Here is a 27509-nt window from a genome sequence, read left to right on the forward strand (position 1 = left end):
TGGGGAAATAAGTGGCTCTGTAATGTTGTTTGATTGTTCTGCTGTTAAAATTCAGATTTTACAGGTTTTGGACATTATTATGTCTTAAAATCACCTTCTAAGAACCTCCTACAACTGTCATCAAACCCAGATACTGTGTGGTTGTATTGTTAGAAACAAGCAAAAAACACACAAAGGGAAAACACAGGTGTTTCTCATAACACTTACTAAGGCCCAGCTGCATTCAAGTGCCCAAGTAAGTGATAGTTAATTTGATTATTTACACCTGTGTGTCTCTGACTTTTGCCATTCAACAAGAAAATCAGAAGCAAACATTTTTAAAAATACTTTATTTAAAAGGGAATCTTGAGTGTTAATACCTCGTTGTGTTCCCCCACCACCAATGTTCACCTTTATGTGCCTGGAAGCCGGTCTCCAACGCCGATGTATCACAAATTGATACATGATTGTAAAGCAGAACTTTTTGTGAACATCATGCAGAAAAATTCCTAATTCAGACATGGCAGTTTGTTCAACACATTTTGAAGTATACATTTGTGGTTTCAGCTACAGCTATAAAGGAAGTTTATACAGCACAGTGACTCTCTCGCTGTCTCTCTCTCTCATACACCCACACACACATAATACTTTTAAAGTTTCACATTATCACACTCATACACATAGATTCACAAAATAAAAAAAACATTTATAACAAGACAAGAAGATTAAATTTGGTCCCAAACAACCAGTTGATCAGACAGCTGCCATTGCTGTCACCATGGCAGTTTATTCATGTGAGCCGGGAAGTATTCAGTACCGAACTTGGAGATAAATGGGTCTGTTTCAGTGACAGATGTGATGGTGTATGTGCAAAGACTTCACGTTTTAATTTTCTTTGGGAGTTTGAACTTTTGGACTCTGTTACACCAACCTCTGCACACACTTCTATTAGAAGGAGAAGATAAACTGAATGTTTTTGAGTGGGGTCAGGCATTAAGTTTACAATCTTGTTTCATCACAAATTACAGGGATTGTTCTCAGAACTCTCAATTGTTTGGCGTCTTTTTTTTTTGTCATCCTCTAAGTGGAGACATTTCTGCTGAGCAATTTAATCCCATTACACAGAGCTGGATTTTTCCCATGAATTCTAAAATGGATCAATAAGTCCCCCAGTTTAAAAAAAAAAAGAAAAATCACAGGTGACTTTCATACAAACCCATTCTCCCACAGAAATTGACATAAAAACACATTCATATATAGTATATTACATATTTATAACGTGAGAGTAACTATTTTCTAACATACAAGGGAAACATCTTGCCATCAAAAAGATTAACAATTGCACATAATGGTTAGCTAAAATGTTTCAAAGACAAGTTAAAAACGGAATTGTTCTTAAAAAATAGACATTTGAACAAAATTGTACATTTTCGTTTCTTTATCCTTTTACAAAATTGGGACCTGATTTTTTTTTTTCCTTTCTTGGAGTAAAAAAAAAAAAAAGAAAAAAAAAAGTAAGAAAAGCGGCTGGGAGCATTAAAAACGACAGGCAGATTTGTGTTTTTAAAACAGGCCCTTGCTTTTCTTCAGGTTCTTTTGCTTCCAGTTTGGCAGGGCGTTGAACTCAACTCGACTCATCTCAAGAAGGGTCTGCGAAAACATGAAGGTCAGACAGCAACTGTTAGATGAAAACCTTTGCTTCAAGTTCGATCTGTTAATGAAGTGCAGATGTGTATGGCTATCAGAAAGGTTGTGGGAGGTTTCTATAGCGATTTCTTTTTCTCAAACATTTCAGCTTCTTACTTTTATTAATAATTCTAGTCCTAAGTTGTCTGATCGTATCTCACAGCAGCCGACGGTCCTACCTTGAAGTCCTGGTCGGACAGATAGTCCTCCAGGCGTAGAGGGTCCACTCCCTCTGGTGGCGGTTTCCTGGTCAGCTCCTCGATGGAGTACTGCTGCTTACTGAGTTTGGACAGCGCCTCCTTCACTAACATCACCTTGTTCTTGGAGTGCTCGACCTGCAAGCAAATGGAACTCAGGTTAACAAATGCACAGGTGAAATCTCCTAGTTACAATTCCTCTATACGTAAAGCTAGGACTACACATTCTATGCCACATTATTCAACATTAAACCTCCTATAGTCTTCACATGACAGCTCTAAATATACATATGTGGGGGAGGACACAGAACAGATCTGGTTGGGTGACATGATTTGGATTCTTTCTGGTGTCGACTCCTCCTGTCTTGTCTGTGACACTGACGCCTCTCCGACACACACTCGGACAGTAAAAACAGAGACATGAGACAGAATGACGGACAGCGTAGCATCCCACCGTAGAAGCGACACTGGTGTCCTTTTCCCAGTATGGGAAGATGTTGGTGAAGGTGAGAGGTTCACAGCCTGCTAGGACCAGATACGCCAGAGGGGGGCGTCGAGGGTTCTTCTCTGTGAATCGTAACATCAGCCAGTGTTAGGGAGACATGAAAACCAAAAACATGAGCAGACTACTTGGTTAGGTGTTTGGCTGCCACTTTTTTTTCTTTTTAACTATCACTGATTGCTGGAGATGAATGACTGATTAGTTGAATGATCTCTGACCTTTGCAGTACTGCAGCACCGTCTCCATGGCGCACTTCCTCTCGTTGTTCCAGCGGATCTTTGCTGAGCCGGTGCACTGTGTGTCGTCAGGCTGCCAGCCCTGCCACAGGTACACCTCCATCCGGTTATCCAGCAGGAATAAGGCTGGAGAGGCAACAGCACGGGTGTTAGATAAGACAGCAGAGCACTTACTGGACATGTTTATCCAATAGCACTCTGAGGTTATATCATTTAGCTAATATTGTCCATGTTACAGCTAGTGATAGAGTCTGAGTAAGGGACTATATGCATCTGAGTGTTTCTGTAATTTGTGTTCCAGAGTGTGAAAATGCATCTCTGCAATCTACAAAGGATGTTTGAGGAGTGACTCTAGAGGGCAAAGCTTCCAGACATTGTGGCAGCGGGATTTCTTCACTGACATCTAAACTAACAAAGAAATGTATTTTTTTAATAAACACTCCCCAGTTGCTTCTAAACAAAACACAATTTTGTCTATCTGTGCCAGGCAAGAACATTTAACAGATGCATTTATATTCCAGTATAGAACGCTGTGTACCCTTGCTCTAGGATCTGAAGTAGTTTTACATTAATCTATGTTCCACTGAAAAAGGAAACTGTTCCATAGAAAGTATCAGTCAAATAGTGCCCAGTGAGCAAATCATATACCAAGGATGTCAACTCATTATCTTCGTCGAAGTAGAGCCACAATGACAATGAGCTTTTTCTGATGTCTATGTAACTTCATCCGGACATCCAAAGGACAACTTCTTGGGGCTCAAAATTCAAGTTTTTATGGTGTTTTTCTTGGACTTGCAGCAAAAGTCAAAGGTAAGAACTGAACATCGAGCTTCAACCGCAAAAGTCCGTAGTCCAATAATTAACTGAGCTGACTATCAGCTTTATTAGAAACCAGGTTTTGGTCCTCAATCCTTCAACAGTAAGCCTGTTGTTCAAAGTTTGGAAAAATGTTGATGCTTTTGTTGAAGTGAGTCCAATAAAGACATCATAAAAACTTTAATTTTGAACCATGGATGTCTGTAATTGAGGTTGAAAAGATGCCTTTACTGACATCTAGGCCCCTTGATAGATGTCTTCTGAATGTTTATTCATTACCTGGCTGCTGCGCTGAGTAGAGATTCTCCTGCAGGAAGGGCATCGCCATGACTCCCTCTGTCACCCTGGCTGGATACAGCTTCTCCTCCCCTTCGAACACCCCTGAGCTGGCACTCAGCCTGAAAAGCCGTGGGGTGTAGTTGTACTTCCCTGGATCTGGTTACGATACACATCACAGCACGTCAGCTAACAAATCGTTAATGATCTTTCTCTGACTTGCGGATAATTTGTGTGTGAAAGTGAGGACACACCTTGCAGCATGCAGTCGTAGGCCTTCTTGTCCTGCGGGCCCAGAGCCTTTGTGAACTCTGTGGGCTCAGATCCTTCTTCCACCTCTTCCACTTCCAACCTGCTGTAGCTGCTCAGACCTAACTCTGAGGGACATCTTGAAGACGCAAACACAGACAAATGTTGGTTCACACATGTCCGTCTATAAGATGTCTATTTATCCGTCCATGCCTTCTGTGTTTACCTCTCAGTTATTTTGTCCGCAGCTCTTTTGGCCACCTGCCTGGCCCCGGCGTGTGCCTTGCAGCCGTGCCACAGGTACAGACGGCCTTTCTGAGCGTTGAGAAGCACCAGGCTGGCACGAGAGCGCAGACTGGCATGCTGGCAATCCACCTCCACCAGCATGGCCTCCCTCTCTGCCTCACCACGGACGCAGAACAACCTCCAGCCGCCTGAGGAGAACCATACAGAGAGAGAAGAGAGAAGTGATTGATATTCAAACCGGCATCAAATTAAATCAGCAGTATTACAAGGGCATGTTTAGTTTGTTTACCCGTGTTGTTGCTGCTGTCTTCTCTGCTGCCCTTGTGGATGATCAAACCTCCCTGGAAGAGCTGGAGGAAGCACGGAGGCTCTTTTCCCTCAGTCACCAGCACCTGGAAAGCCATGAATGGATCAGGAACTTCACCATAAAAAATTACATTTTATTGATCGTGTCTGCTTGTGATGGACTGATACTCACTTGTGAACCCCTGTGGCTCCCCAGCTCCACCGTCATCAGAGCCGAGGTTCCTTTCTCGCTCACGCTGGAGTGACGGCCTTGCCAGAAAAAGCAGGCGGTCCTCTCTCGTCCAGGAGCACCGGCGCTCAGCTCTCCGGGTTTTTGTCGCTTCCCCACTGACAAAAACAGAGGAAAACTCACTATAGGACTGTAAACTATCGTTGAATAAACTTCTCACATGCTGCCTTTTTTCTTTTCCCCTGACTCACCAAGTGTAGTGATAGAGTACGTCCAGCGGATGATGTAGGTGTCGCCCTCGTGCAGTTGGCCCAGGCTCTCTTTGGGCAGCTCCTCCTCACCGTGCTCTTTGATGTGCCAGGCATCAACAGCGACTGTCGCCAGCTCTGCCTGTCTCCCATCGTCCGCCCTCACCACACCATGCCCCCGATGGACGTTCACCCCCTCCAGGACCGTCTTTACTGGTTCGGGCTCGTTGTCAAGAAGGGCCTTGGCATCACATGGCTGCAGGTCCAAGTCGAACGAGGGGCGTTCAGTGGTGTGGACTGGGCTCTGTCAGGACAAAGGAGCATTTTAGTCATTTGTTGCTTCAGTCAGTGCAGGGGTCCCCTCACCTTCTTTAACATCAAATTCAATGACTTCTCAAAGACTAAATTCCCTCAAATTCAAGTGCTGGACATGACAGAGTTTGAGACACAGATCAAGGTTAGCTATTGTACCTGCACTAGAATTTTTATGAGACTTGTAGGGTTTTAAGGGTCCCTTAACATTCAAGTTCAAGTTCACAAACTGTCAAGGTTTTTAAAGCTATGACAGAAGAATGTTTCTTATTAATACCTTCAAGAGAGATGCCAGTTACCTGCACATCAACATCGTTAGCAAGCAAACCTTACAAAGAAGTAACCACATATGAACCCAAAACAGATTCATTAAAGATTTCACTGAACAGAATCACTGTAAGTCTAATCCCATCCACCTTGACTTCCTCAGCTGGAGCTGCTGCTTCCTCCTTCTTCCTCTCGGCCCAGTCTAGGAACTTCTCTTTGAACAGGGCCGTCTCATTGTGCTCCGACAGACGGCCATACAGAGTCCAGCTCGGGCGACCCTGCCCCTGCCTGGAAATCACGCACACACGCACACAAAAAGACTTAATTTAAAACCCTCTGTGCAGCTGCACTGGCATAATGACACCACTAGGGGCTACAATAACACAACCAGTAACGTACTGCACAGTTCTGCATTCATCAAGCGCAAAGCAGGCACTCAAAAAGTGGTAGGATTAATTAAGTGATACTCACAGAGGCACATTATTCTCGGTGCAGGAGGCATCTAAAGGGTTCACTCTGCAGTTGCTGTAGTCATAGCTGCCGCTGTAGAGCTGTTTGCCCAGTTTTACAGCAACTTTTCTGTCGCTCAGAGACACATCTTTCCCATGCCAGACGTACACCTCACTGCCAAAATCAAACACCAACACCTGGTGTGGAGTTTTGGGGAAGAAGGAGAGATCAGGGAGAATGTTTTTACAATACAAACACAACGGAAACACTGTCAGGATTATTATGGATGTGATCCATCATATGTTTTTTCCACACTGGCTCTGGAAGCGGTGTTACCTCTTTGGAGTCGAGCATAGAGACACTCGGTATGGAGGCCCAGGCGTCTTCATGAGGCACCAGTTTGTCTCCCTGGAGTCGGTATACACCATTAGAGTCCAATATACCACTCTCATACAGCTCGTCCTCCTCGGGCTCCCCTGCTCCTACAAACACAGACACATACAAAGAGCAGTTTGAGTATGTAAGCATATATGGTGAGACATAATTGTATATAATGGATGTGTGTGCGTACGAACCTCTGTATTTGGTCTGTCCTCCCAGCAGGCTCCAGAACTCTCTGGCCCATCGACTATCAGTGTTGATGCCCTCCTCCAGCACCGTCACCTGTGGGGCTTTACACCCGAGGTCCCTCTTGGCCTGAACAAATTGAGCCATCTCCGACGCCTGCGCAACACAATAACAAAACATATGTTTCTTGTCACAGCCGTCTGAAGTCTTCTCAGGCTTTCTTCTAACTGTTCATTCCATGTGACAGTGTCCCTACCTTAGCTTTCTCAATGACGTTGGCAAACTCTCCGCTCCACATGAAGCAGTGCTTTGGCGTTATGAGAAGGAAGCAGTCACCGCTGTTCAGAGAGCTGGCTGTGGGCTCCATCAAGCGCACCTGGACGTGCCTCCGACCTACAAACAAAGCAGTTTATAGCCTTAATGTGATACAGAAATCACTGATAGAAATGGATTTTCTGGTTCATTAACTTCTTCAGAAATGAAGCGAGAAACACAGTTATGGTTGATAGATCACAACTCTTCACACCTGAATTCATAAAGTATGTATACAAAACAAAAACAGACGACTCTCTTGTGTTCCTGACCTTTAATACGGATGAGCATGAGCTTGTTGAAAGGCAGGGTGCTGTTGTTGGTCACAACATCGGTGGACTTGACGCTGCGCAGGTTGACCTTGCGGAAGTTCTCTTTGCTGGCGAGACCTGCCAAGGCCACATCAGCCAGGTTTGGATTTCTTGAGTGTTTTGCCACTTTGAGGGAGAGAGAACGAGTCAGTTGACATTCTATATAGATGAACACCGGTAAACACAGTTATAACAAAACCACAAACAGATTCATGATGTTCTTTCATGTGAGCTTGACTAGACAGCTGATCATAGCTGCGGTGCTCACTTCCTCTTGCATAACCTGTGAAAAAGTTTGCTGAGGTCAGACTACTCTGAAGTGCATCGATAAAGAGGAACTGAATACAAGATATATGCAAGCAGCAGAGTAGGACTGAGAATGTAGTATATGAATATCAGGTAGTGAACATGTACAGCTGCAGAATAGCTTCAGTCCTCGAGTACAGCTAATCAGTATCCAGCTTTGAATTAATATGTTTACTGTGTACACAGTGAAGTAACCAGGTTACTGTTGGCTTCCTGCAGTAATCTGGGTTCTTAATCATCATATAAACAAGACACCTGGTCTCTGTAATCAGGTTAGGGAATTCAAAAAATACAATTTCACACCTCTATTTTTGCTGGAGAAAGCAGAGTTTTTTGCCCACATATACTTAGAGCCAGTTAGTACGACTGTGATGGCAGAATTCATTCCAAAGTCCATCTAAAACTTAAACTGACACAGTAGTTTAGTTGGTCATGCAGTTTTTTTCATTTTCTAGATAACCTGTAGGGAAATTAAAGTGGTGTTCAATTTTGCTTTTCTTTACCAGATTCCATACTGAATGCCTGTGATCCATTTTTTTGTTTATGTCATTTGTTAAAATACACCAGGATGGCACACTAAGCCCTTAAGCACATAAAGTCACTGGAAAAGAACATATCAGAAGCTCTACGTAGATATCATTAAACAGAAATTGTGGATTTAACTTTTGCTCTCTGAAATCTGCAGAGTCACAGTAAGTTAGTCTGAGTGGTCTCACTTCTCTCCACTTGGATCCTCTTGGTCTCCACCGATGCTACGTTCAGCCTCTGCTCGGTGTAGACCTGGCGGATGTCGTTGCGGGCAGCCAGAGCCCGCAGAGGATTCCTGGAGCCCTGATTTCTTCTGGCTGGTCGAACTGCTCGCTTGTGCTCTGCTACAGCTGACGTTAGCCTGAAGATATGGATACAACAAATTCAAGCAAACAACCTGAGAATAATTTTAGGAAAATAGCCAAAAAAGCATTTATTAATATGAACTAACTTGGGTGTATCGGCCTGGATCTGGCTGAGGTCCTCTTCCGTCAGCACCACACTCGAGTCCTGGAGAGACGAAGGTGAGACGGATTTGTAGAAGTTGCCAAATGTCTCGTCATCATCCAGGGTCATCACCTCTTTCTCCGTCTCTGTTGTCACCTCGATGGTGGAGGTTTTGCTTTTGCTCACGCCTAACCCGGTGACCACAGCAAAAAACAAGAGGGATGGAACAGGAAGTGTTACAAAGACCATTTCTCTGCTAATAATTTCTTTTCTCTGATTGTTTTCTGTGTTTGTTGTGTTAGATATCCTGTACTGTGAGCCTGTGGAATGTTTTGTATAAGATTTAACAACAAATAGAGGCCTTGTACCTTTATTGTGGAGCTTGTCGAGGAAAGACTCCAGCTTGTCGAGTCTTTTATCTCCTTCCACCTTCACATCAGCTCTACTGGAGATTTCTGTTGAGCAAAAATAAACAATCGTGATTCAATACACTTATTTATCAAAACACAATGTCATTTTCTGGTAAAATGTATGAAATGTAGTTAATAAAAAAAGGATTTAACTGAAATGTCTGGCATTTGGAGAAACACACATAGCCACACTGTTCAAGTATCAATAAAGTTCAAATATTCACAACATCTGCTGTATTTACAGAGGTATCAAGATGATCCCTTTATTGATTAACCTTAATCACACACTGATATGCCGCTATGTATGTTATCTCATACCTTCCAGCGGCTTCACAGGTGTGGCATTAGACTTCTTCAGAGAAATAAGAGGCGACTCTTCCTTTCCGGTATCTGTCACAAGACCTGGAGGAACACATTGGGGGAAAATTAAGGCTGCAACTTAAAATGTTTATTATCAATTAATTTGCCTGTTATTTTCTCAATTCATTTTTTTTGTTTAGAAACAATGACATGGTCAAAGGTATCATATTCAATGACTTGTTTCAGTACAAAGTGCAAAGATAAAGTTTTATTTCAAATATGAGAAACACGAGCAGCAAATTCTCATGAGAGAACTTAAGAGAAACTTGAATTAGTAAAGGGATTTTGAAAGAAAAATGACTGAAACTGTAAGTGCATCAAACTTGTTGCATATTCATTTTTTGTCAATCAACCAACTGATCAATGAACTAAGCACTGCAGCTCAAAAAGGTATCATTCTCAGGCCCAAACTTCATGGTTCCCACATTCGATTTCCATTAACTGAAGATATTCAACCTATTGAATGTACTTGAGCCTGAGTACTGATGAGCCAAAGTGCTATATATAATGTTATAAGGGAAAACATTTTTTGTCTGTTTTCGCAAAATAAAATGGGTCAGTTAGTTGATTTTCATTTGTAATCTCATGTCAATTTCTAATTTTCCAAAAGGCTACGTGTATGACCCGACGTGCACTAGAAGGAATGCTCAAGTCAAGCAGCAGCAGTAGAACAATGAGCACGCTCGAATCCTGTCAAGCCAAACTACACAAACAAAGTTAAGTTTCACCTCTCTTGGCCATGCGTCCAGCCACAGTGAACTGGATGGAGTCGTTGGCTGCCCCCTTGCCTTTGTTCTTCCACTGTTCTTCTTTGTCTTTAAGGATCTTCATCCTCTCAGCCAGCGACATTTTGGCTACCGGGTCTATACTGGACTTCTGTTGGAACAATTATTCAGACAGACAGCTGTGAGGACACTGTGAAGTCAACAATGAGTTAGCGAGAAAGTTTGCACATGGCCAGGAGTCTACTTAAGATACTGAAGCAACATCACTGGCAAAACACAATTTATTAAAGATCCAGTTACTTCCTAATTATTTTTCTGAGCGCTTTTGGCTTGGTCCAAAAATCAACTGCTTCCAGAAGTTTTCACCGTGTTATTCAAACTTTATTTTTACAAGAAACATGACGAATGTTGAGGCCTGACAGTAAAACACCAAAATCTCATTTATATACTAAGACGATCCATCAACCCCAATTCAGTAGAGCTTTACTTGGGTGATTTACTCCTGCTGCCATTTTTGCACCTGAACTCCACCATTAAAAATGAATTAGCTGAGGTTTAATGGTCCCCCTGGTCCTACTGGACCCTTGGAGCTGTTTGAGTAATTAATGGCATTCCACTCCAAAATATTTGAGTTTTACAACTCTGCCTGATTTTTCAATAGCTGCCTTCCTTTTTTACAGTAGGTTACAAACAGAACAGTTTTGCAAAGGCAGGCCTACAGCCACAGAAGTAACAGACACAGAATATAAATAAATAAATCCACATGAGTGCAACAGCAGAGCACGAAATGACAAACAAATGAGTGGGGTTCCCAAAACTCAGACAGGAATTTTCTTTGTGGATGAAGGATGATGTGTGATCTGCTGACTGTCACTCTGTAACGCAGAGCATCATCTTTACTGTAAGCTCTGAAGAGTCGACTTAAACATTCACAGATGTCAGAGGCTTTAAAGTGAAAGAGATGTTGTGGCTGAGGTGGTGAACTGCGGCCAGATGGATGGATTTCTATGTGGGACTGGAATAGGATGAGTGTCTTGCAAAATCAGCAGTCTTTTCTCCAATCAATTCTTTTACATTAAATTGATGTTGATACAAATAGGCTGAATGATTTGTTGTTTCAAATTGGTTGTCTACATACTATGCAACTAGACGAAGAGCATATTAACTTGAGAACGACCAAGATTCCTCAGTTTGTAGTTTTTTTTCAAAGAAGCCAATGGCTAGCACATGACTGTGTGAAATTCCTGCAGCTTGTTGAAGTTGTACCTTCGCATCACAGTTTCAGGATTCATTGTTTAGCTATACAACAGCTAGATAAAATGTTAAGTTTGATGTTTTACAAAATGGCAGGCTCAAATATCTTTCTGGTATTAGCTGATGACATTTTCCAAGTTAAAAATGTGATTTCACAGAGGTTAAGACTCCAGCAACACTTGCAGTATATGGAACAACTTAATTGTTAGACCAACACGTTTCGACTTGTGGCCCTAATCGGGGTCATCCTGATAAAGGCTTGTTTCACCACAAGCTGAAACACGCTGGTCTAACAATGAAGCTGTTCTGTATACTAAAAGTGCTGCTGGACTTATGCTCTTTTTAGCCTTTTTTTTCCGTCTACATGCACCTTGGAAGTTGGTAAAGTCATGGCAGAAACCCTAAATCTGCTTATGAATCACAAATTTAAACATGCAGTTACATGAATAGATTTCTGTGACATATCACTGACCTCTGCATTGAGACTCTGTGACTGGAAGGTCAAAAGTTTAATCCAACAACAGTCTTTGTGTCCTACAATAAATGTATTGTTGAAATGTCCCTGAGCAAGACTCTCCATCGCTGCTTAACCCATCATTTTTGATACCCTGGCATGGATGGACCCGGAAACTGCTCTGCCATATAACAAGAATGTCTTAAAACTTAGATAGCAAAATTAGGGAATCATATGCTGTCTGTCCTGACTGAACGTGACACATGCTGCAATATACAAACAGTCAAGTGGTAAAAAAAAAAATGGAAAAACACCAGTTTCCCCTCAAACAGACCAGAGAGCACACATAGACAAACACACACACAGACACACCCACACACAGACACACACCCACACACAGTACTGTCTGCACTTTAACATGATGAATAATGTGGTCAAATATTAGCCTGACATGAGAGAAAAGTTCAAAGAAATACATTTAATCACACTGGCAGACAACACACTAGGGCTGCACATCAAAGTGAGCTCATGCTGATTTAGTAACATGAAATAATATGATACATATTCTGACATGCAGAGCTGTTTCTACACATGTCTACTATTAAAACCCCAGAACAACAACAACATCAACAATATCTGCCATCTCACACAGTCCTCAAGTCTTCTCACACACTTACACGGCCCCTCCAGCTAGCAGCACATCTCTGGAGTCAATCAGGGAAGGGAAATACCTTGGCCTGACAGGACCCCAGAGAGCGGGGAGGGGAGGAAAGGCTCTGGGCCTCAAACCCCCACAGGAAACCATTTTTCTCAGCCCCGCATTACTGTACGGTGCCGCAGTACCTCGGCCAAACCACTGACACAGATATCGACCAACTGAGGGCCAGCAAACCACATTCATGTAGCGACAGCAAGTGTGTTGACAGCGCCGATTTCTCTGCGGTAATTCTCAGAACATGAGAGGATGTCCAGAACACAGGTAGAAAAAAATAAGGGTGAAAATTAAGAGATTAAAAGCAGCTTCCTAAGTATAAGGATTCACTGCTTTTTTGTCCTTAATGATGGTAAATGCTTTGGGTTTTGGTCTGTTGGTTGGACAAAAGAAGCAATTCAAAGATGTTGCTTTAGGTTCTGGGAAAATATGAGAGCGTATTTCACATTTTCTTTGGACAATCTATAGATTAAATGATTAATTGTGGAAAAATTCTGGAGATGAATCAACTGTGACATTAATCTTTAGTTGCAGCCCTCGCCAAGAGGCACATACTGTACATATTCATGCAAGTTTACACACACACACTCACCTGAAGGGACTGGGAAAGGTTGACAGGCAGGTGCAAAAGTCAAAGTAATGGGGAGAGTCTGCAGGTAAGAACAGAGGAAACTGGAAATAGGGGTAAAAGGAGGAGGAATAGCAGAAGAAGAAAGGGAAATTATCAGAGAAATATGGAGTAAAAGGAGCATAGGAGGGCACAGCAACAGCTAGGCCGAGAGTGTTTTAGCTGAGTAAAGAAGAGACGTTTACAGTCATTTAAGGTTTGGGAGGATGGGAGAGGAAGAGAGAGGAAAAGGAAAAGGAAATAGCCTGTTTATAAGCGGTCTTGCAGAGAGGGCAGATGCTGTTGACTGAAATCAGTGCACGTATGACTCATTCCGATTTATGAGGGTATGAAACTATTCTCACGCAGCATTACTTGGAATCATTAGAAATGCCTCGACCTGTTGGTGGATTTAACTTTCTACAGACTATTCCATGACTTGTCTTTTTTAAATCCCCTGTCTGAGGAGCCAGCACACTCACAATGTATTAGAGATAATCAACTCATCTTTAGTTTATTATCTCTGGGAATCACACCAGGGACAACTGATCATTAGTCTTAATGGACTGGATCAGACTGGCTCTTAAATGAGTCATCGCTGGAATACAAACCGAGACACTGAGAGGGATTTGAAAAACAGATTGTAGATTGTGTTTGGACAGGACACTTTAAAATTTGTAATTAAATGCACTTGAAACTGCATTTAAATGAAAACACAGGGGTTTTCTCTTGCCTTTTTTAGTCAGATACGATCAATCATCTACTGACGTTGCTGCAAACAGGCAACGTAACCCATGACTAACAATCATTACTTTAGACAAGACAGACCCTCTCTAAATTGAATTTACAACAAGGCATCACATTACAGCACAACTGTGGTGCATGGAACAGCTTAGCAGGCTTCACAGGAAACATCTGGAGCTAGTTGACGCTGACCATGGTGTGTGTACCATGCATGTTACATTCCCTTGTCTCCCACATATCAACCAAAAGAGCAACAACATCTGCTCCGGCTTGGGCAGTGCAGGAGATGAAGCGACGTGCCGAGACATGTACCGCCAATAGCTCTTCCTCAAAGGAAATGGAAATGTAACAAGAATAATCACATATAAGAAAACGCCCAAAAGCTAATGCCTACATGGCATCGACGGCAATAATTCAGCCGAACCATGCATTATCACCGATTTGAGTTCGTTTCCTGGAGCTGTACAGTAGCAGCCCCAGCACACAGCAGGTTCCAGACCAGCTCAATAACCTCAGAGAGAATTAAAAGGAAGAAATCCGCAAGTATTTTGAACGCCAGTTTGGCTTTTCTTTCATGCGTGTGAGTGTTGAGGATGCAGTTTTTCTACCAAATTATTATGGATTTTAGTGTTGATTCATCTGAAATGAAGATAGACCACACAAATCCAAAATGACATCACTTTTCAGCATTTAATTGACTGGGGATTTGTTCAAATATTTGACCGTCTGCACTTACTTATAAAGTGGCTTTTTCCAGACTACGAGCGGATTTATTCAGAGGTTAGGTCATTCTTGGATGCAAGATGAGCCCAAAACCAGAAATCCCCCAAGAGGATCATTGATCTTGCCAGACATCAAGCCAAGAGGACGGTCCATTTAAATAAACATGACATCACTTCAATCTTTAAGTGTTTTGGGGATATTCCTCGTGGCACACATCGGGGGTTTTCCACTGTTGTAGCGCCATTCTTTACTTGAACTGCTTATTACAGAGTGTAGTGTTGTTTTTCCACTTGAAGACTCAGTAAGGGTGGTCTTGTTTGTTTAGGAGAACATGTCGAAACCTGCACAAACCTTTATCACCACTTTGAAATATGTCAGCTATCTGAGCGTGTGTCTGTTTAAGACTGACCTGTGTAAAACCTAATGATACGATAAACAGCTTGTTTATACAGAGAATTGTTTTTCAACGCTGTTGGTTTTTGTAGTCGCCTTTCTTTTTCTCAAAGGAAGCTTTGCAGGTGTTTGGTGACGGTGTAGGGTTTTATTTTAACAACGGGTGAGGGGTGTGTCCCTCTCCCTCTTTGGGAGGCTAGCTAAGCCCCGGATCTCTGGCTTTGGCCACCACTCCCAAATCTGCTGCACCCCCCAAAGCCCTCCTAACCTCACACACCTCTTGGCAGCAAACTCTGGGAAATAAGCTGATTCAGCAGAGGAGGAAATGTGTCCACAGCCAAATCTTTCCCTCCCTGCTCACAAAGCTGAGGGGAAGCCTCGACATATGGCAGGATTTGCTCATTACTGCCCATTTACACAAAAAAACAATGCAATCCAAAAAAAATAAAAAATTTAAGCTCAGTAAATGAAGTCTTACCTTTTTCTTCCAAGCATTTTCAGCATCATGCAGCTGTTCGAAGCGCTCAGTTAGTGGCGTCTGGACCTGCTCAAAGGGTTTGGCCTTTTTCCCTCTATCCTTCTTCTCATGTTCACCACTAAAATCTGCAAGTCTGAAGAAGACAAAAGACAATTTAGTTCTTTACTCTGAGTCACACTAAAATGTCATGTCTTATTTACCTCTCTAAGCATTTCAGAGAGCCTTAACTTGGGCCTTCTTGAGTGTAAAAGCGAGACTCAAAATGAAAACTAAATACATGACTCTACAGAGCTGCTCTCTCTACTGAACTCAAACTGTTGTCTGCTCTCAGAGTAGGCAGAGTTTCAAACAGGACAGAGAATATGAAAAGGTTTTTGTAGAACAGGAAAAAAATGTAGATTCAACTCCAACATCAATTTGGCAAGAAAATCTTTTTGCTGTCATGTACCAGTGTGCATCTGCTTTCCTCCCTGCTGTCTTTGACAGAGTTGACACACACACGCGCACACACACGCAAACACACACACACGCCACTCAAGTGCACCTCTTAAACTCAGAAATTTGTTGCTGAATGGCCAAACAAAAAGTCCTTATACTTTATATTCCTTCATCACAATGCATTCTGTGTTTGTGTACGTCCAGTGACCTCTGTTTGAGCGAGGAGCCCTGGCTTCCATCCAAACTGCTCTCCAGCTCCTCAACATCCTCTGACACGGTGGACTGTTCCAGACTCTCGACAGGCGAGGGACTTCGCATCTCCTCACAACTCCCCCTGCTGCTACCACTGCTTCCCTCCGTCTGCTGTCTGTCTGTGCTGAAGCACCCTCCATCTGTGATCTCATCAGTTAATGACTCATCCTCTCTGTCATTTTTCCCATTGGGCTCTTCATCCATCTCCTCCTCCTCCTCCTCCTCCTCTTCCATCTCATCCTCCTCCATCTCCTCCCCGCTCTCGGGGTGGCTGAGGGTGATGCTGCTTTGTCGGGCCCGTGTGTAATCAGGCGCCGAGCCCTCGCTGTGGTCTGACTCCACGCTGGTGGAGCGGCTTTTCTTTAGGATTCCCTTGATGCCTCGAGGCCCCGAGTCTTGGCGCTGCAGTGAGGCAGGCTGACAGGGAGGAGAGGGAGGGGGGGAGCCGTCTTTGTTCTTGCTGAAGGGGGGAGCTCTGTCCGAGAGAAGACTGGCAGGCTGGTGAAGAGAGGGAAAAAGGGAGGTTTGTTTTTCTCTCTTTTTTTTTTACTACAAGCCATAATATTTACAATATCTGGTAAAAACAAGTTGCAATACTATTGAGGTGTATTCTATGGTCCTTGTAGCTCTCTGACCAGACCAACAGTTTCCTCTGCAGTTTCCACATAAACAGAAAAACCCTACTCTTTAATGTTTGTCTCAAGGGTACAAACATGTCGACAAACAAACACTGCTGTCCCAACTGCTACTGTTTCTTCTTTCTAACTGCTGTTATCAAGAGACTCTTGATTAGTGTGTGTCAGATGAGCAGCATGTAGGGGGTTAAAGAGATATAGAGGTAGAGATAAGAACGACTATGGGGTTGGATAAAGCAGAAACAATGGTGATAAGAAAAAAAGAGATTGAGTGAAAGTCCGGAAGAAACAAAACGAGGCACAGTGTGTCAACAAAGATCGATTCCTTTGTCAATAAATCTGCACATTTGTTGTTTTTTCTTGAAAAAACACACATGTTGACAGAAAACACATGTTGTGTTGAGCAATGTTGTTAATGTGAGAAAAAAGCCTTTTGTAATCTGCGCTACCATAATATATGAACTATTTTCATGAAGTGTTTATGCTTCAGAATGCATTTCAAAAAGCAATACTTTTCAAAATACTGTAAATAAATGTATAACAAACATGGACAAGCAGTGACACATATAATCACACCCGTGTTCAATATGTTGATGCTAAGGTGATACAGCAGCAGCTGGAACAACAGCAGACGACCTCCTGACAGGTCAAAGGTGATGTGGGAGTGCTGATTTAGGAGGAGATGAAGGCAGGAACAGATCATGAGGCCCGCTGAGTGTAATAGTGCAATGCTAACCGGGCGGTCGTCCTAAATGAAAAACATCAGTGCATAACGTGTGGGGCGTACAGTATGTGTAGGTACTTTCAACATTTTGACATCTGACGTAATTGCACTTTGTCCAGATGAATCTAGCCATACATGCGTGTGTGTTTGCATTGCAACTGTACTGCAGTGACATGACTTACAATCTACAGGTCGCCTTTAAAAACAAAAAACTAAACTAAAGCAGACCTGGAGGTAAACAGAGCCAACGTTAAGGTGAGTAACGGTTTTGGAATTGGCTCGCACGCGGTGGAAACATTTTTTCAGAATTGCAACAGCAGTGGTCAAAAATATGATCTCTCAAGGCACAATCCACAGAGACAGGCTTTTGTGTTGGAGCCTATTGAGTTTTAAAAGGTACCACTGCAGTAGCAGATTGTATAAAATCTTACACATTGACTTTTGTATAAAATGGGGAGGGAATCTACTGACCTTTTCTTCAACAGTGACAACATATTCATCTGTGGCCTCTTTCTCCTCCATGACTTTGCCTCTATCCGTTTTAGAGAGCCTGGAGTGTCAGAGAATGAGGACAAAGATGGCGGGAACAGACAGAGGAATCCAAAAAAAAAAAAAAAAACATTTTTAAAACTTGCAGGAGCAAGGTGTGAGGTGAATCCAACCACAGAGTTACTAATTGTACTGATTAGGTTATACGGGCTAAGCATACAGTAGTATATCACCACCCTGAATTCACTGTTGCTTGTATCAAAGCGGTATTTTATACAACTGCAGATGTTTTTGTTTTCCTTGATCATTACAAACACAAAGGGCGTTGCCAAAATCAATACAGTCACTTATCTGATGATAATCTAGATAATCAATCTAGGCTCTGAGCCAGCATAATGATAAACACACAGAACTTCACTAATACACCACAACAAACCCTGGCAGGGCAAGTAGGTCCACACACTCATAATCAATGACTCATCTTAAGTGGGTGTGTTTAACCTTTGGAAGGCACCAAGGATCAGACGCATTCAGTTTTGCTTTTGTAGTGAGGACTTCAAAATGGACACTTTTGTACTTGTTTCGATTGGCTTATTCCATGCAGTGCATTAGAGCTTTGCTGAAAAGGGTCAAGGACAAGGCCCAGTATAAATCTAAATCTGTACACTGATGTCCAGACCTTTTACCCCAGTGGTTACAGTGCTACAGTATACTCTAGTTCTAACTGTAGCCTGGTTTGTGTTCATGCATGTGTGCAAGTGAGCATGTGCTATCTGAGAAGGTCTGCAGGTTTATCTGGTTTATCTCTGCAGCAGTATACATCATTAGACAGCCTTGAATTGGCCTATAATTACCTCTGTGCTACATACAATCGCTGTAAGTGTGTGTGCCAGCTGGTTTCAGGTTGAATCTGTTTGTTCAGTCTGCTTTTGTTGTGGCACACGTAATATACTGGATAATCTCTTACTTGAATGGTGAAAAAGAAGACTATTCCCAGTTTAAACGTTCCCACTGTGCAGTTTCCATAGTAAATCAATACTTAACCAATATCAATACTCCTGACTAATTTATTCTGCTGTGACTGTGACCAGCCTACCTGGTAGAGGAATCCTCTTCGTCGCTGCTCGTCAGCTGACACTTTAGCCTGTTGTTGGCACGTCGGCCGCTGCTTCCATCCTCTGCCCCCTCCAGGTCCTACAGACAAAAACAAGCCTAACGGTTAGTATTACATTTGAAAGACATTCCGCCGCAGTCCTACACCAGCTGTGAAAAACAAATCTTTGATAGGGGAAGTGAATGAATGAATGAGGCTCCACCCCAACACTTGAACCAAACACTTAACCCTTGCAAATACTCTAGTAGAGTTACTCAGAGTTTAATGCTGTGAATGTGAAGTGTCTGCCCACCCTGAATACACATAGTAAAAACTAAAACACAGAGTTATGCCGGTACTGCATTTTCCACATTAAAATAAAGGTTCCTCAAGGGAGCCATTCGAGTTTGTTTTTAGTTTTTATCATCTTTAAAAGGTTAACATTCCCTCCAGACATATCATAGGAAATAAAAATAACTTCGTAATCATTTGTGTCTGACATGATTTTCCATGTAAAACTCAAATTATTTGGTTAAACATTTTAAAATGTTAAAATACTCATGTTATTAATAAATTCAAAATCCATATTTATATGCCAGCGTGTGTTACAAAAGTTTAATTCTGTCCCAGTTATTCTTCATGGAGATGTCCATCCTCAGTGTATGTGCACTGAAGGCTTCATATCACACTTGTGTAAGGTGCTTACTTGACTGTGAATGGCTTCATACTAGTTGGATGACACAAAATAAAGCTTGTACAAACAACTTAAAACCTTTGAGTTTAGCACTTTTGTTTTCCAGATTTTCTTCTTGTCTTCTCGTAATTTTTTCTTTTTAGGCACATGACACAGGTGGATTGAAATGCACCTACAGACTGTCACCTACCACAATATTAGCTGTACAGTATGATGATTAGAAACAGAAAAACAATACCTGGACTTACAAATTCTAGTTCATTCTACACCAATCATCACTTCATAGCCACTCCATCAGACTTTTTTGTTTTTAAATGTGGTGTGAACCATGCAGCTGTGTCGGGTTCTTCGTCAGTAAACACTTTACCAAGGCCCTGGGGTGACCTGTTGAAGATAAGTGGATCTCCAGCTGTGAGCCGAGCAAAAGAAATCAAATGCTCTTTTCTCACAAAATTGCGGCCCAAAGCTTACAGAATTAGAGGCTTACGCTCACTGATTATAAAAAAAGGAACTCTTTTTCCACCCAGCATGATTAAAATAACAAGTTTTTATAGACTCGGGAAATTCAGTCTGGAAATTCGAAATATAAATGAGGTGTATCTTAATCCAGAAGTCTCTATGTATACATTTTTATTGCCTCCATCCGTGCTGGAAAGCAGACATAGTGTAACCTCACTCCTATTCTGTTTCTCATGCTGGAGACACTGACTCACCGGCTGTCAACAGGGACTGCGGAGGAGAAATGAGTGATAAGGGAAAAGTGAAGACAGCAGAGGGAGCATCTATCACTGCTGATGATTTTCAAGTGAGACACCTTAAAATAACAGGGATTTAGAGTAGAACACAGGACACAGAGAGCTGAAAAAAGATAGAACAAAAGTATTATGAGTGTGAGAGCCTCGCTGGTTTTCCCAGCAGGTTTTTGGTCGGAGCAACTTACTGCCATCTGGGTTCACTTGGCCAACCTTGGCACTGCTCCTGGTCTGCAAAGGCCAAGCTAGAACAGCTATTTACATCCAATATTACGAAGCCTAACCACTTCTGAAACCTTAGCAGCCTGGGAAAGCAGGGCAATCTCCGCATTTTCAAGAGCACATGTGTCTATCTACCATAAGATTGGGGACTTTAGACTTCTCTTCCCACCACTGCTTTAAGACCTCCAGTGGGTGTGAAGTCATGACTTTGGCCAAGTGTGCATCCAGGTGCAGGACAGCTCAGAGCTGTATGAAACAGCTCAATTTGTTATAAATGGAGCAAACTTCCCAGGAGGGTTGAAGCGTACACCAGCTGCACTGGAAAGAGCTGAGAGTAAATCAGGAAAGGAAATGAGAAGAATCAACAGTAGACTGTAGAAAAATACAGATAAATCTGTGATATCACTCTGATTATATATTGATGTTTTGAAGCTTGGATGTGGTTCAGTGTGTGATGTCATTTTGAGCTATCTCATTTAAATCTGTGCTGAGGTGAGAATAGCAAGCGGCGAACACCACTGCTGACTGCTGAGATGTCTGTCAACTGCTTGGGGCCTTTTGTTGGCCTAGCTGCTTGAAAACTTTAAGTACTCACAAGCAGGTAATAATCATGTTGAAATTATTTTGACAGATGATTTGTGGTTAGATTATGATCAGACTGAATGATTTGTGCATCACAGTTTTCATTTTTGCTGACAAAAGTTATGATACTATGACATCTGTTTGGCTCCATACTAAACAAACATATATTCTTACATCTGCAGAACAAGAACAATATTCCAGGGCATCTCTGCACCACTACATTAGTTCATCATTATGCTGTTTGGTCACATATTTTACCTTTATGAAAAAAGCCGCCTTTGCTTATATTTAAAATGATTATGCAGTCTATTGAAGTCTTCACATCAGTGCGTTGCAGCTAACTGCCCCCACTGCCTGTGCTAATCTAGCATAAACTAGTCTGTCCATGGACAGCAGAGAGACCAAACTGGTAGCAACCCACAGCAAACAAGCTGACCCCAAACTTTCAAACAATAAAGAGTTGCAGTAGTTAGTAATTTCATTGTTATTACTACATTTTAAATTGTGCTGCTTGCTTTTCAACACTGCTTGGAACTAGAAGTTGTTCAAATTTATTTTTCAGTAAAAAGAAACAGTGAATAATTATTTAGATACACAAAACGTTTTGATAAAGGGAGTTAGAGGTCAAACCTTAAAAAGAGACACGTTGGAAGTCCTCTGGGCCGAGTCCGCAGGCTTCTCGTCAACTATAAAGAACACACACAAGGTTGGCTATCAATACAACAGAGAGCGCACATTTGCACTAATAGTGCTTCGGGGTGTCATCTTACAGTAAGGGATTAAGATGGACAGTGTGTGTTTGGTATCCACAACATAATGCATCGTTGATGGATGGTCAGTCAGACATCGGCTTTTTGTAAGTGGAGAATACAATTGCATGCACAGACTGAGCGCAGACACTTGCACAAAGGTAGATTGAACAGGCAGATCAGTCTATGCCAGAGAGAACATTCATAAAATCTCCTCCACACACACCAATCTCTCTAAAAGTCAAGACATGCTGTACTCAAGGGGGCAATACACACAGCGGAGTCTTTCCAGGTAAGGTGGAAGTTTTCCTTGCTGTGGATAACAGCTTGAAAAATGACAGGATATTATATTATAGGCTTCTGCAGTTCTTCTAAGGTGTCTTTGGATCAGATGAGATAGAGACATTTCCTGTCTCAGAGTGGGTTTGAAGAGTCACTAGGCTCCAGTCGACTCAGGGTTTATGATGAAACAATGTACTTGTTAAAGAAAGGAATATTTTTACTGTGTGTTGGGCACATGTGCAAGAGAGAAATGATTTAATGGGAGTTGTCTAATCAAAGACAGCCCTGAGAATATATACTTCTAATGCGAACAAAAGCAAGCCATTAAATTTAATGGTATTCCCAAACAAAACACATTTCTTAAGTCAGCACACTCAAACCCCCTCGCCCACTCTAAGTCTGTTTTTATTGCCTTGACAATGGGAAACCTCAAGCCAAAATTGTCCCCCCTCTTAGGGAAAAAAAAAAGAAAAAAGTAACAAACAAATCTCTGTCAAACTTTTTTTTGTCTACTTTTCCAAAGGAAACAAAAATGTTCCACTGAGGCCATATACTCTAGTTTTGATTTATGTTTCTAGGCTCCCCTGCTGTCCAGAACTTTGCTTGATTTAGTTCAGGTGATGAAATGTTATGCATTGCAGACTGGTGACTCCACTCAGACTGCACTCTTTTAGTTTTGACTCTAGTCCAATCTTTTTTACATCGTCATCCATTCATTGTCTGAGCCAGTGACGGAGAGAGAGAGAGAGAGAGAGAGAGAGAGAGAGAGAGAGAGAGAGAGAGAGAGAGAAAAAAAGAAAAACTGAAGACATGGAAAAACCTCCACTTGAGTTTACTGACTTCTCCACAAGTGTCTTCATCCATCTTATCCACCAGTTACAGCTGCTGAGAGCTTATTGGATGTGCCTTTGACCTTGTAATGACCAGAAGAGTCTGCACAAATGTGAATATTAGCCAAGTAGAGTTCACTAAATCAGTGTATTGTGTGTGTCTCGCTGACTTGTGGGAGAGCTGGAGGGTTGGGGAAACCCTTGATGTGACCATGAGAGGCATTCTGGCTCAAAGCACTGAATCCTCTGCCAGCTTGGACAGGAAGCGCCATCAGCCATGTGAACGCACTGCCAATGCTCTCACACGCTCCAGCCGTCACACACGCACATATCTCAATTAAAGTTGAACAGTGGCTGCCCTTTGTTCCTATCTCTGTGTCTTTGGTCCTTTAAGTACAAGTTATGCTCTTGTCTTCTAACCACAGAAATACACTGCCCCTTTTTTCTCTAATCAGTTCATCTACACTATGTCTGAGAGGTAATCAATCAAAGTATGGTAAATTGCGCATTTACATCTTTTGTCCAAAGCACTTCTCAAGGTTTTCTGATCCTCATATATAGCATGCTGGCCAGACCATCGGGAGCAATTTGGAGTCCAGTGTCTTTCCCAAGGACACTTTGACATGAGGACAGGAGGAGGTGGGGATCTAAAACACTCTATCTCCTGAGCCACAGCTGCCCCAAGGGAACAAACTCAGTAGTATTTCTACTAGGCTTGGGGGATATTGTTCCACCCAATGCCAAACTGGTGAGCTGGCACTCTTAGAAACTAAGTCCTCCACGTCTATAATTTAAAGCGCTCACTGCATGATGCTACATAAGGCCAATTAACCTACAGTAACCTCTGCCAGACCGGACTCATTCCCACCTGCCATGACAGCTCAGCATGCATTTTCCTTTTCAAAATAAAAGCCTGGAGATGCCGTGAGCACTGTGTGATAATCTGTGTTGTGATAGACATCGCAAATAGAGTAATGTTCAATGATATCTAATATCAGCCTCAAACCAAACTTGCATACTATTTTATCTAATCAAGTCATTGCAATGTTCCTATATAATATATAGATATTGTGATTCCCTATTTCAATGATAATCAGTGATAGGAAACATGATTTGTTTCTGGGTAAAACAGTAGAAAACCACTAAACTTAATCTGGTGAACATGGTTTTAAATTTTTCATTATGTAACTGAAAAACTTTACTACAAGCTTTACTATAAGCATGTGTTAATGGATGTAAAATTGTATGTGGCAATATGCAGCAGTGAGCAAATGATTAGCACCCACTGACTGTTCATGGCTGTCATCATGTTGTGTTTTAAATTTCGCAACATTTTTCATCATAGATCTGACCAATTTTCCCTGAGAAGGAGCTTGAACCTGGATTTGTGCAATGAACAAAGCTTTTCCCACAGCATCTGGTGAGTAAGCACTTGAGTCAAACTCACTAATCACCGTTTGGATAAACCTTGGATTTATTTGCACATGGATAGACAAGCTTGGTCATTTACTATTTGTGCTTGCCGTGTTCATTCACATGAAAGTCCAGGTCCAATGTGACGTTTTAATCAATGATTGGACTGAACAACTAGGAATTCTATGGACAGGAAACAAAGACCAGACAATCAACAGGCATTTAATACAATACAATATAATATAACCTCAACATAATTCTATCTATTTGACTATATTTGAGAATCATTTCGACCTGATGTTCCAGACTTCCTGGTTGACTTGTTAGGGCAAGAAATGTCTGTTTAAATAGCTGAGCAAATAAGACACATTACACAACGCTGTTCCTGAATACTGACACTGGTGCCTTGCTCCAGGGAGCGTCCCATCACCTCTCTCTGACTGTCACTATAACTCTGTCTCTTGTGCAGTCTTGACACACACACACACACACACACACACACACGCGCAGACACACACACGCAGACACACACACACACACACACACCACTGATGCAGACAGGCAGGCGGCAGACAGACAGACTGATGGACAGACTCAGGGGGCTCAGGTGGCTGAAATGTGAATCATAAAAGTAGGCAGCAGTGTAAACGTAGCCATTCTCTTCTCTCTATAGCAGCAGGCTCCAAAATTAGTTCATAATGCGAGCTGGCTGAAATAAGCTTCCAGAGTAATCACACATGATCCAAGTTTTGCTCAGAAACACACATGCATCTAAGCGCGCACCCACTAATTCACAGTCTTTGAACAAAAATGCTGCAGACACGTGCCAAACATTATCTCCCTCATTTTTTTGGAGAGAGGAAACCATTGCCTGAGGCAAAACATTCACTTTGAATTATACAGCGGACAAAACAGAGCCAAAGACATCGGTAGATCTGTTTTCTTTCACTCCTCATCAGTGGCAGAGTATTAAAACAGCCAACATCTATAAACCAGGTAGGTGATCTGACATCAGCAATGAGCTCAGTATTCCTTGAACACTGAGTAATACAGAGAACCTGAGTGAGTTCAGGGATAATGCCGTCTGTGGAACAATAGAGGATCTGAGTGTGGTGAAAGTGGAGAGCTTGTCTTACCCTTTGGCTCCTCTGTGTCATCAGTTTCCAGCAGCCTAGGGGAGACAGAGATAAATGAGGTCACTCTTTAACATACTGAAGTGATGACAGAAATGACTTGCCTGTTACTTGCAAACTAGACAGAAAACTGGGAATATGACTTACGCAACTACAATCCAAAAATGTGCACTCAAGCCACATATAAAAAAGAAAAAAACAACAACAGCAGCAGCAGAAAGCCACCAATTATACTGCCTCGTATGATACGCTACAACATTTACTCATGCTTTTCTTCCAGTCCCATGTCAGCAATGATATAACAGCACTGCCTGGGCAGCATGTGAAGATGGCCATTCATCTCTAAGTAATGGGCGTTAAATATGGATGGGGACAGCAGCTGCCTATGGGGTAGCAGTGATGATGTAACAGGAGGAGGGGACACGACTGCGCTAAACACACAAAGAGAATCATGGTGGACATCTGGGAGGGGTCAGAGGTTACTGAGGAAGGGGAGATGGCTCCAAGCCGAACTGCAGATTTGGGACACAGAGCAGGCATTTATTGTAAAGAATTGGTATTGGCTAAATGAAGTCAGATCCATTTGAATGTAGACTTCACTGCAATCCAAAAGCCACAACCACACAAATTTGAGCTATGGAGCGAAAAAAAAAAAAAAAGTAAACATCCATACAGCAAATCAATGGCAGTAGTTTCAATTAACTAAATGACAGTGATCGGTGCAGTTGAACGAAACCACCCATTATGCTACAGGACTTTAAATCCGTTATTACAGCAAACATCAATGAAGGCTGTGATGCAGTTTGTGTTTCTAAATGCAAAGTTATCCTGCTGTGAAAAACAGCAGTTATTTGCTTTAATAATTCATAGACACACTGCAGGCTCTGAGGACATCACTGTGTGCTTTGGGGAATTTTCTTACATTTTCTACTGATCGATTAAACAGGGAGGGAAACGTAATGTTCTTTCTGTCAGTTGTTTGCATGAAAAGTGGAGAATTTACACAGAGTAATACAGTACAGAGAGAAGTTAAAACCCTGCTGACTCTCTGTTATCCGCACACCTGGCCAATCAGTGGTGAAGAATGTCTGGGTGACGGTTTTGGAAAGTTACTGAAATTGTCAGAGTCAATGGTGTTGGGGGACGGGGTTTCCAAAGCTATTTGACCATCTGGATTAACTTTTTTCTCCACTGGCAAAATGGAAAGTAAACGTCCAAATTTTACCAGCCACCCAACACATTACCATTATCCTTTTGGCTGGTGAGCACAGAAAATCACCCAGCCACCGCATAATTTACCAGCATCTGGAGTAATTTGAGGCTTTGGTTTGGCAACCATGGAAAGTTTTGACAGTTTTTGGTTGGCACGCCTCAGTTCAGACTTGTGATGTAGTGGGGAATCCAAAAATGCCCAGCCGATGTATTTATGGAGTGTGAATATGGGGTAGTTGGAGATGGAAGATCACTCGTTGCTGTAGGTGTAACAATAATTAAAAGTAAAGCAACACACAGCAGTCTGGGCTGTGTAATTTACACATGAACTTTAAATGATTAATTAACTTGTGCTACATGGGTAAAAGCACTACAGTGCGTAACGTTCAGCCACCAGAGAGTTTGCTGCAGGCCTTGGCACTCTCTGTGACTGATGCCACCTTGTTCTCAATCACTCCACTCCAACACCCTACTCTACAACCACAGCACCCTGTGACACTTCATCAACCCCACCCCCACATCAACTGCTGGCTAAAGGGGAGGAACTACTATGCGTCAGTCTTACTCTGCCATAAAAATGCACCACGAAAGATGAGTGGAGAGCAGTGCAGAGAGGGTGAGCAACAGCAATACAGACAAAGCACTGGGGGAAGCTGAACAGAGCAAACACACATTCTCATCGAGGCAGGAGGGTCAACACTTCCAGTAAACATCCTCACTCTTGTTCTGTTGAATATCA

General features: G+C 42.2%; 1 protein-coding gene and 1 long non-coding RNA gene across 3 annotated transcripts in view; one reads left to right on the forward strand and one right to left on the reverse strand.

The window, feature by feature from the left end:
• Positions 1-312: 312 nt before the first annotated feature.
• Positions 313-27509, reverse strand: part of svild (supervillin d) — a 43151-nt gene continuing 15954 nt past the window's right edge. For both annotated transcript variants that reach the window (XM_037080728.1, XM_037080729.1), the window contains 27 exons: positions 25562-25596; positions 21782-21837; positions 18905-19002; positions 17791-17869; positions 15917-16458; positions 15271-15403; positions 9909-10056; positions 9139-9222; positions 8779-8865; positions 8415-8598; positions 8152-8324; positions 7091-7255; positions 6763-6899; positions 6515-6662; positions 6276-6421; positions 5961-6136; positions 5639-5777; positions 4914-5214; positions 4666-4820; positions 4477-4579; positions 4168-4375; positions 3947-4080; positions 3696-3851; positions 2583-2726; positions 2317-2429; positions 1845-2000; positions 313-1629 (listed from right to left, as the gene is read on the reverse strand). In XM_037080728.1, coding sequence (XP_036936623.1) covers positions 1543-1629; positions 1845-2000; positions 2317-2429; positions 2583-2726; positions 3696-3851; positions 3947-4080; positions 4168-4375; positions 4477-4579; positions 4666-4820; positions 4914-5214; positions 5639-5777; positions 5961-6136; positions 6276-6421; positions 6515-6662; positions 6763-6899; positions 7091-7255; positions 8152-8324; positions 8415-8598; positions 8779-8865; positions 9139-9222; positions 9909-10056; positions 15271-15403; positions 15917-16458; positions 17791-17869; positions 18905-19002; positions 21782-21837; positions 25562-25596 — 4087 coding nt within the window. In that variant the 3' untranslated portion in view covers positions 313-1542. The remainder of the gene's footprint in view (positions 1630-1844; positions 2001-2316; positions 2430-2582; positions 2727-3695; positions 3852-3946; positions 4081-4167; positions 4376-4476; positions 4580-4665; positions 4821-4913; positions 5215-5638; positions 5778-5960; positions 6137-6275; positions 6422-6514; positions 6663-6762; positions 6900-7090; positions 7256-8151; positions 8325-8414; positions 8599-8778; positions 8866-9138; positions 9223-9908; positions 10057-15270; positions 15404-15916; positions 16459-17790; positions 17870-18904; positions 19003-21781; positions 21838-25561; positions 25597-27509) is intronic.
• Positions 1574-2309, forward strand: LOC119009452. The gene is made up of 3 exons (XR_005071737.1): positions 1574-1645; positions 1829-2037; positions 2125-2309. It is a non-coding gene; the product is annotated as an uncharacterized LOC119009452 (long non-coding RNA).

This window comes from Acanthopagrus latus, chromosome 20, assembly GCF_904848185.1.
Source record: "Acanthopagrus latus isolate v.2019 chromosome 20, fAcaLat1.1, whole genome shotgun sequence".
NCBI classification, from domain to species: domain Eukaryota; kingdom Metazoa; phylum Chordata; class Actinopteri; order Spariformes; family Sparidae; genus Acanthopagrus; species Acanthopagrus latus.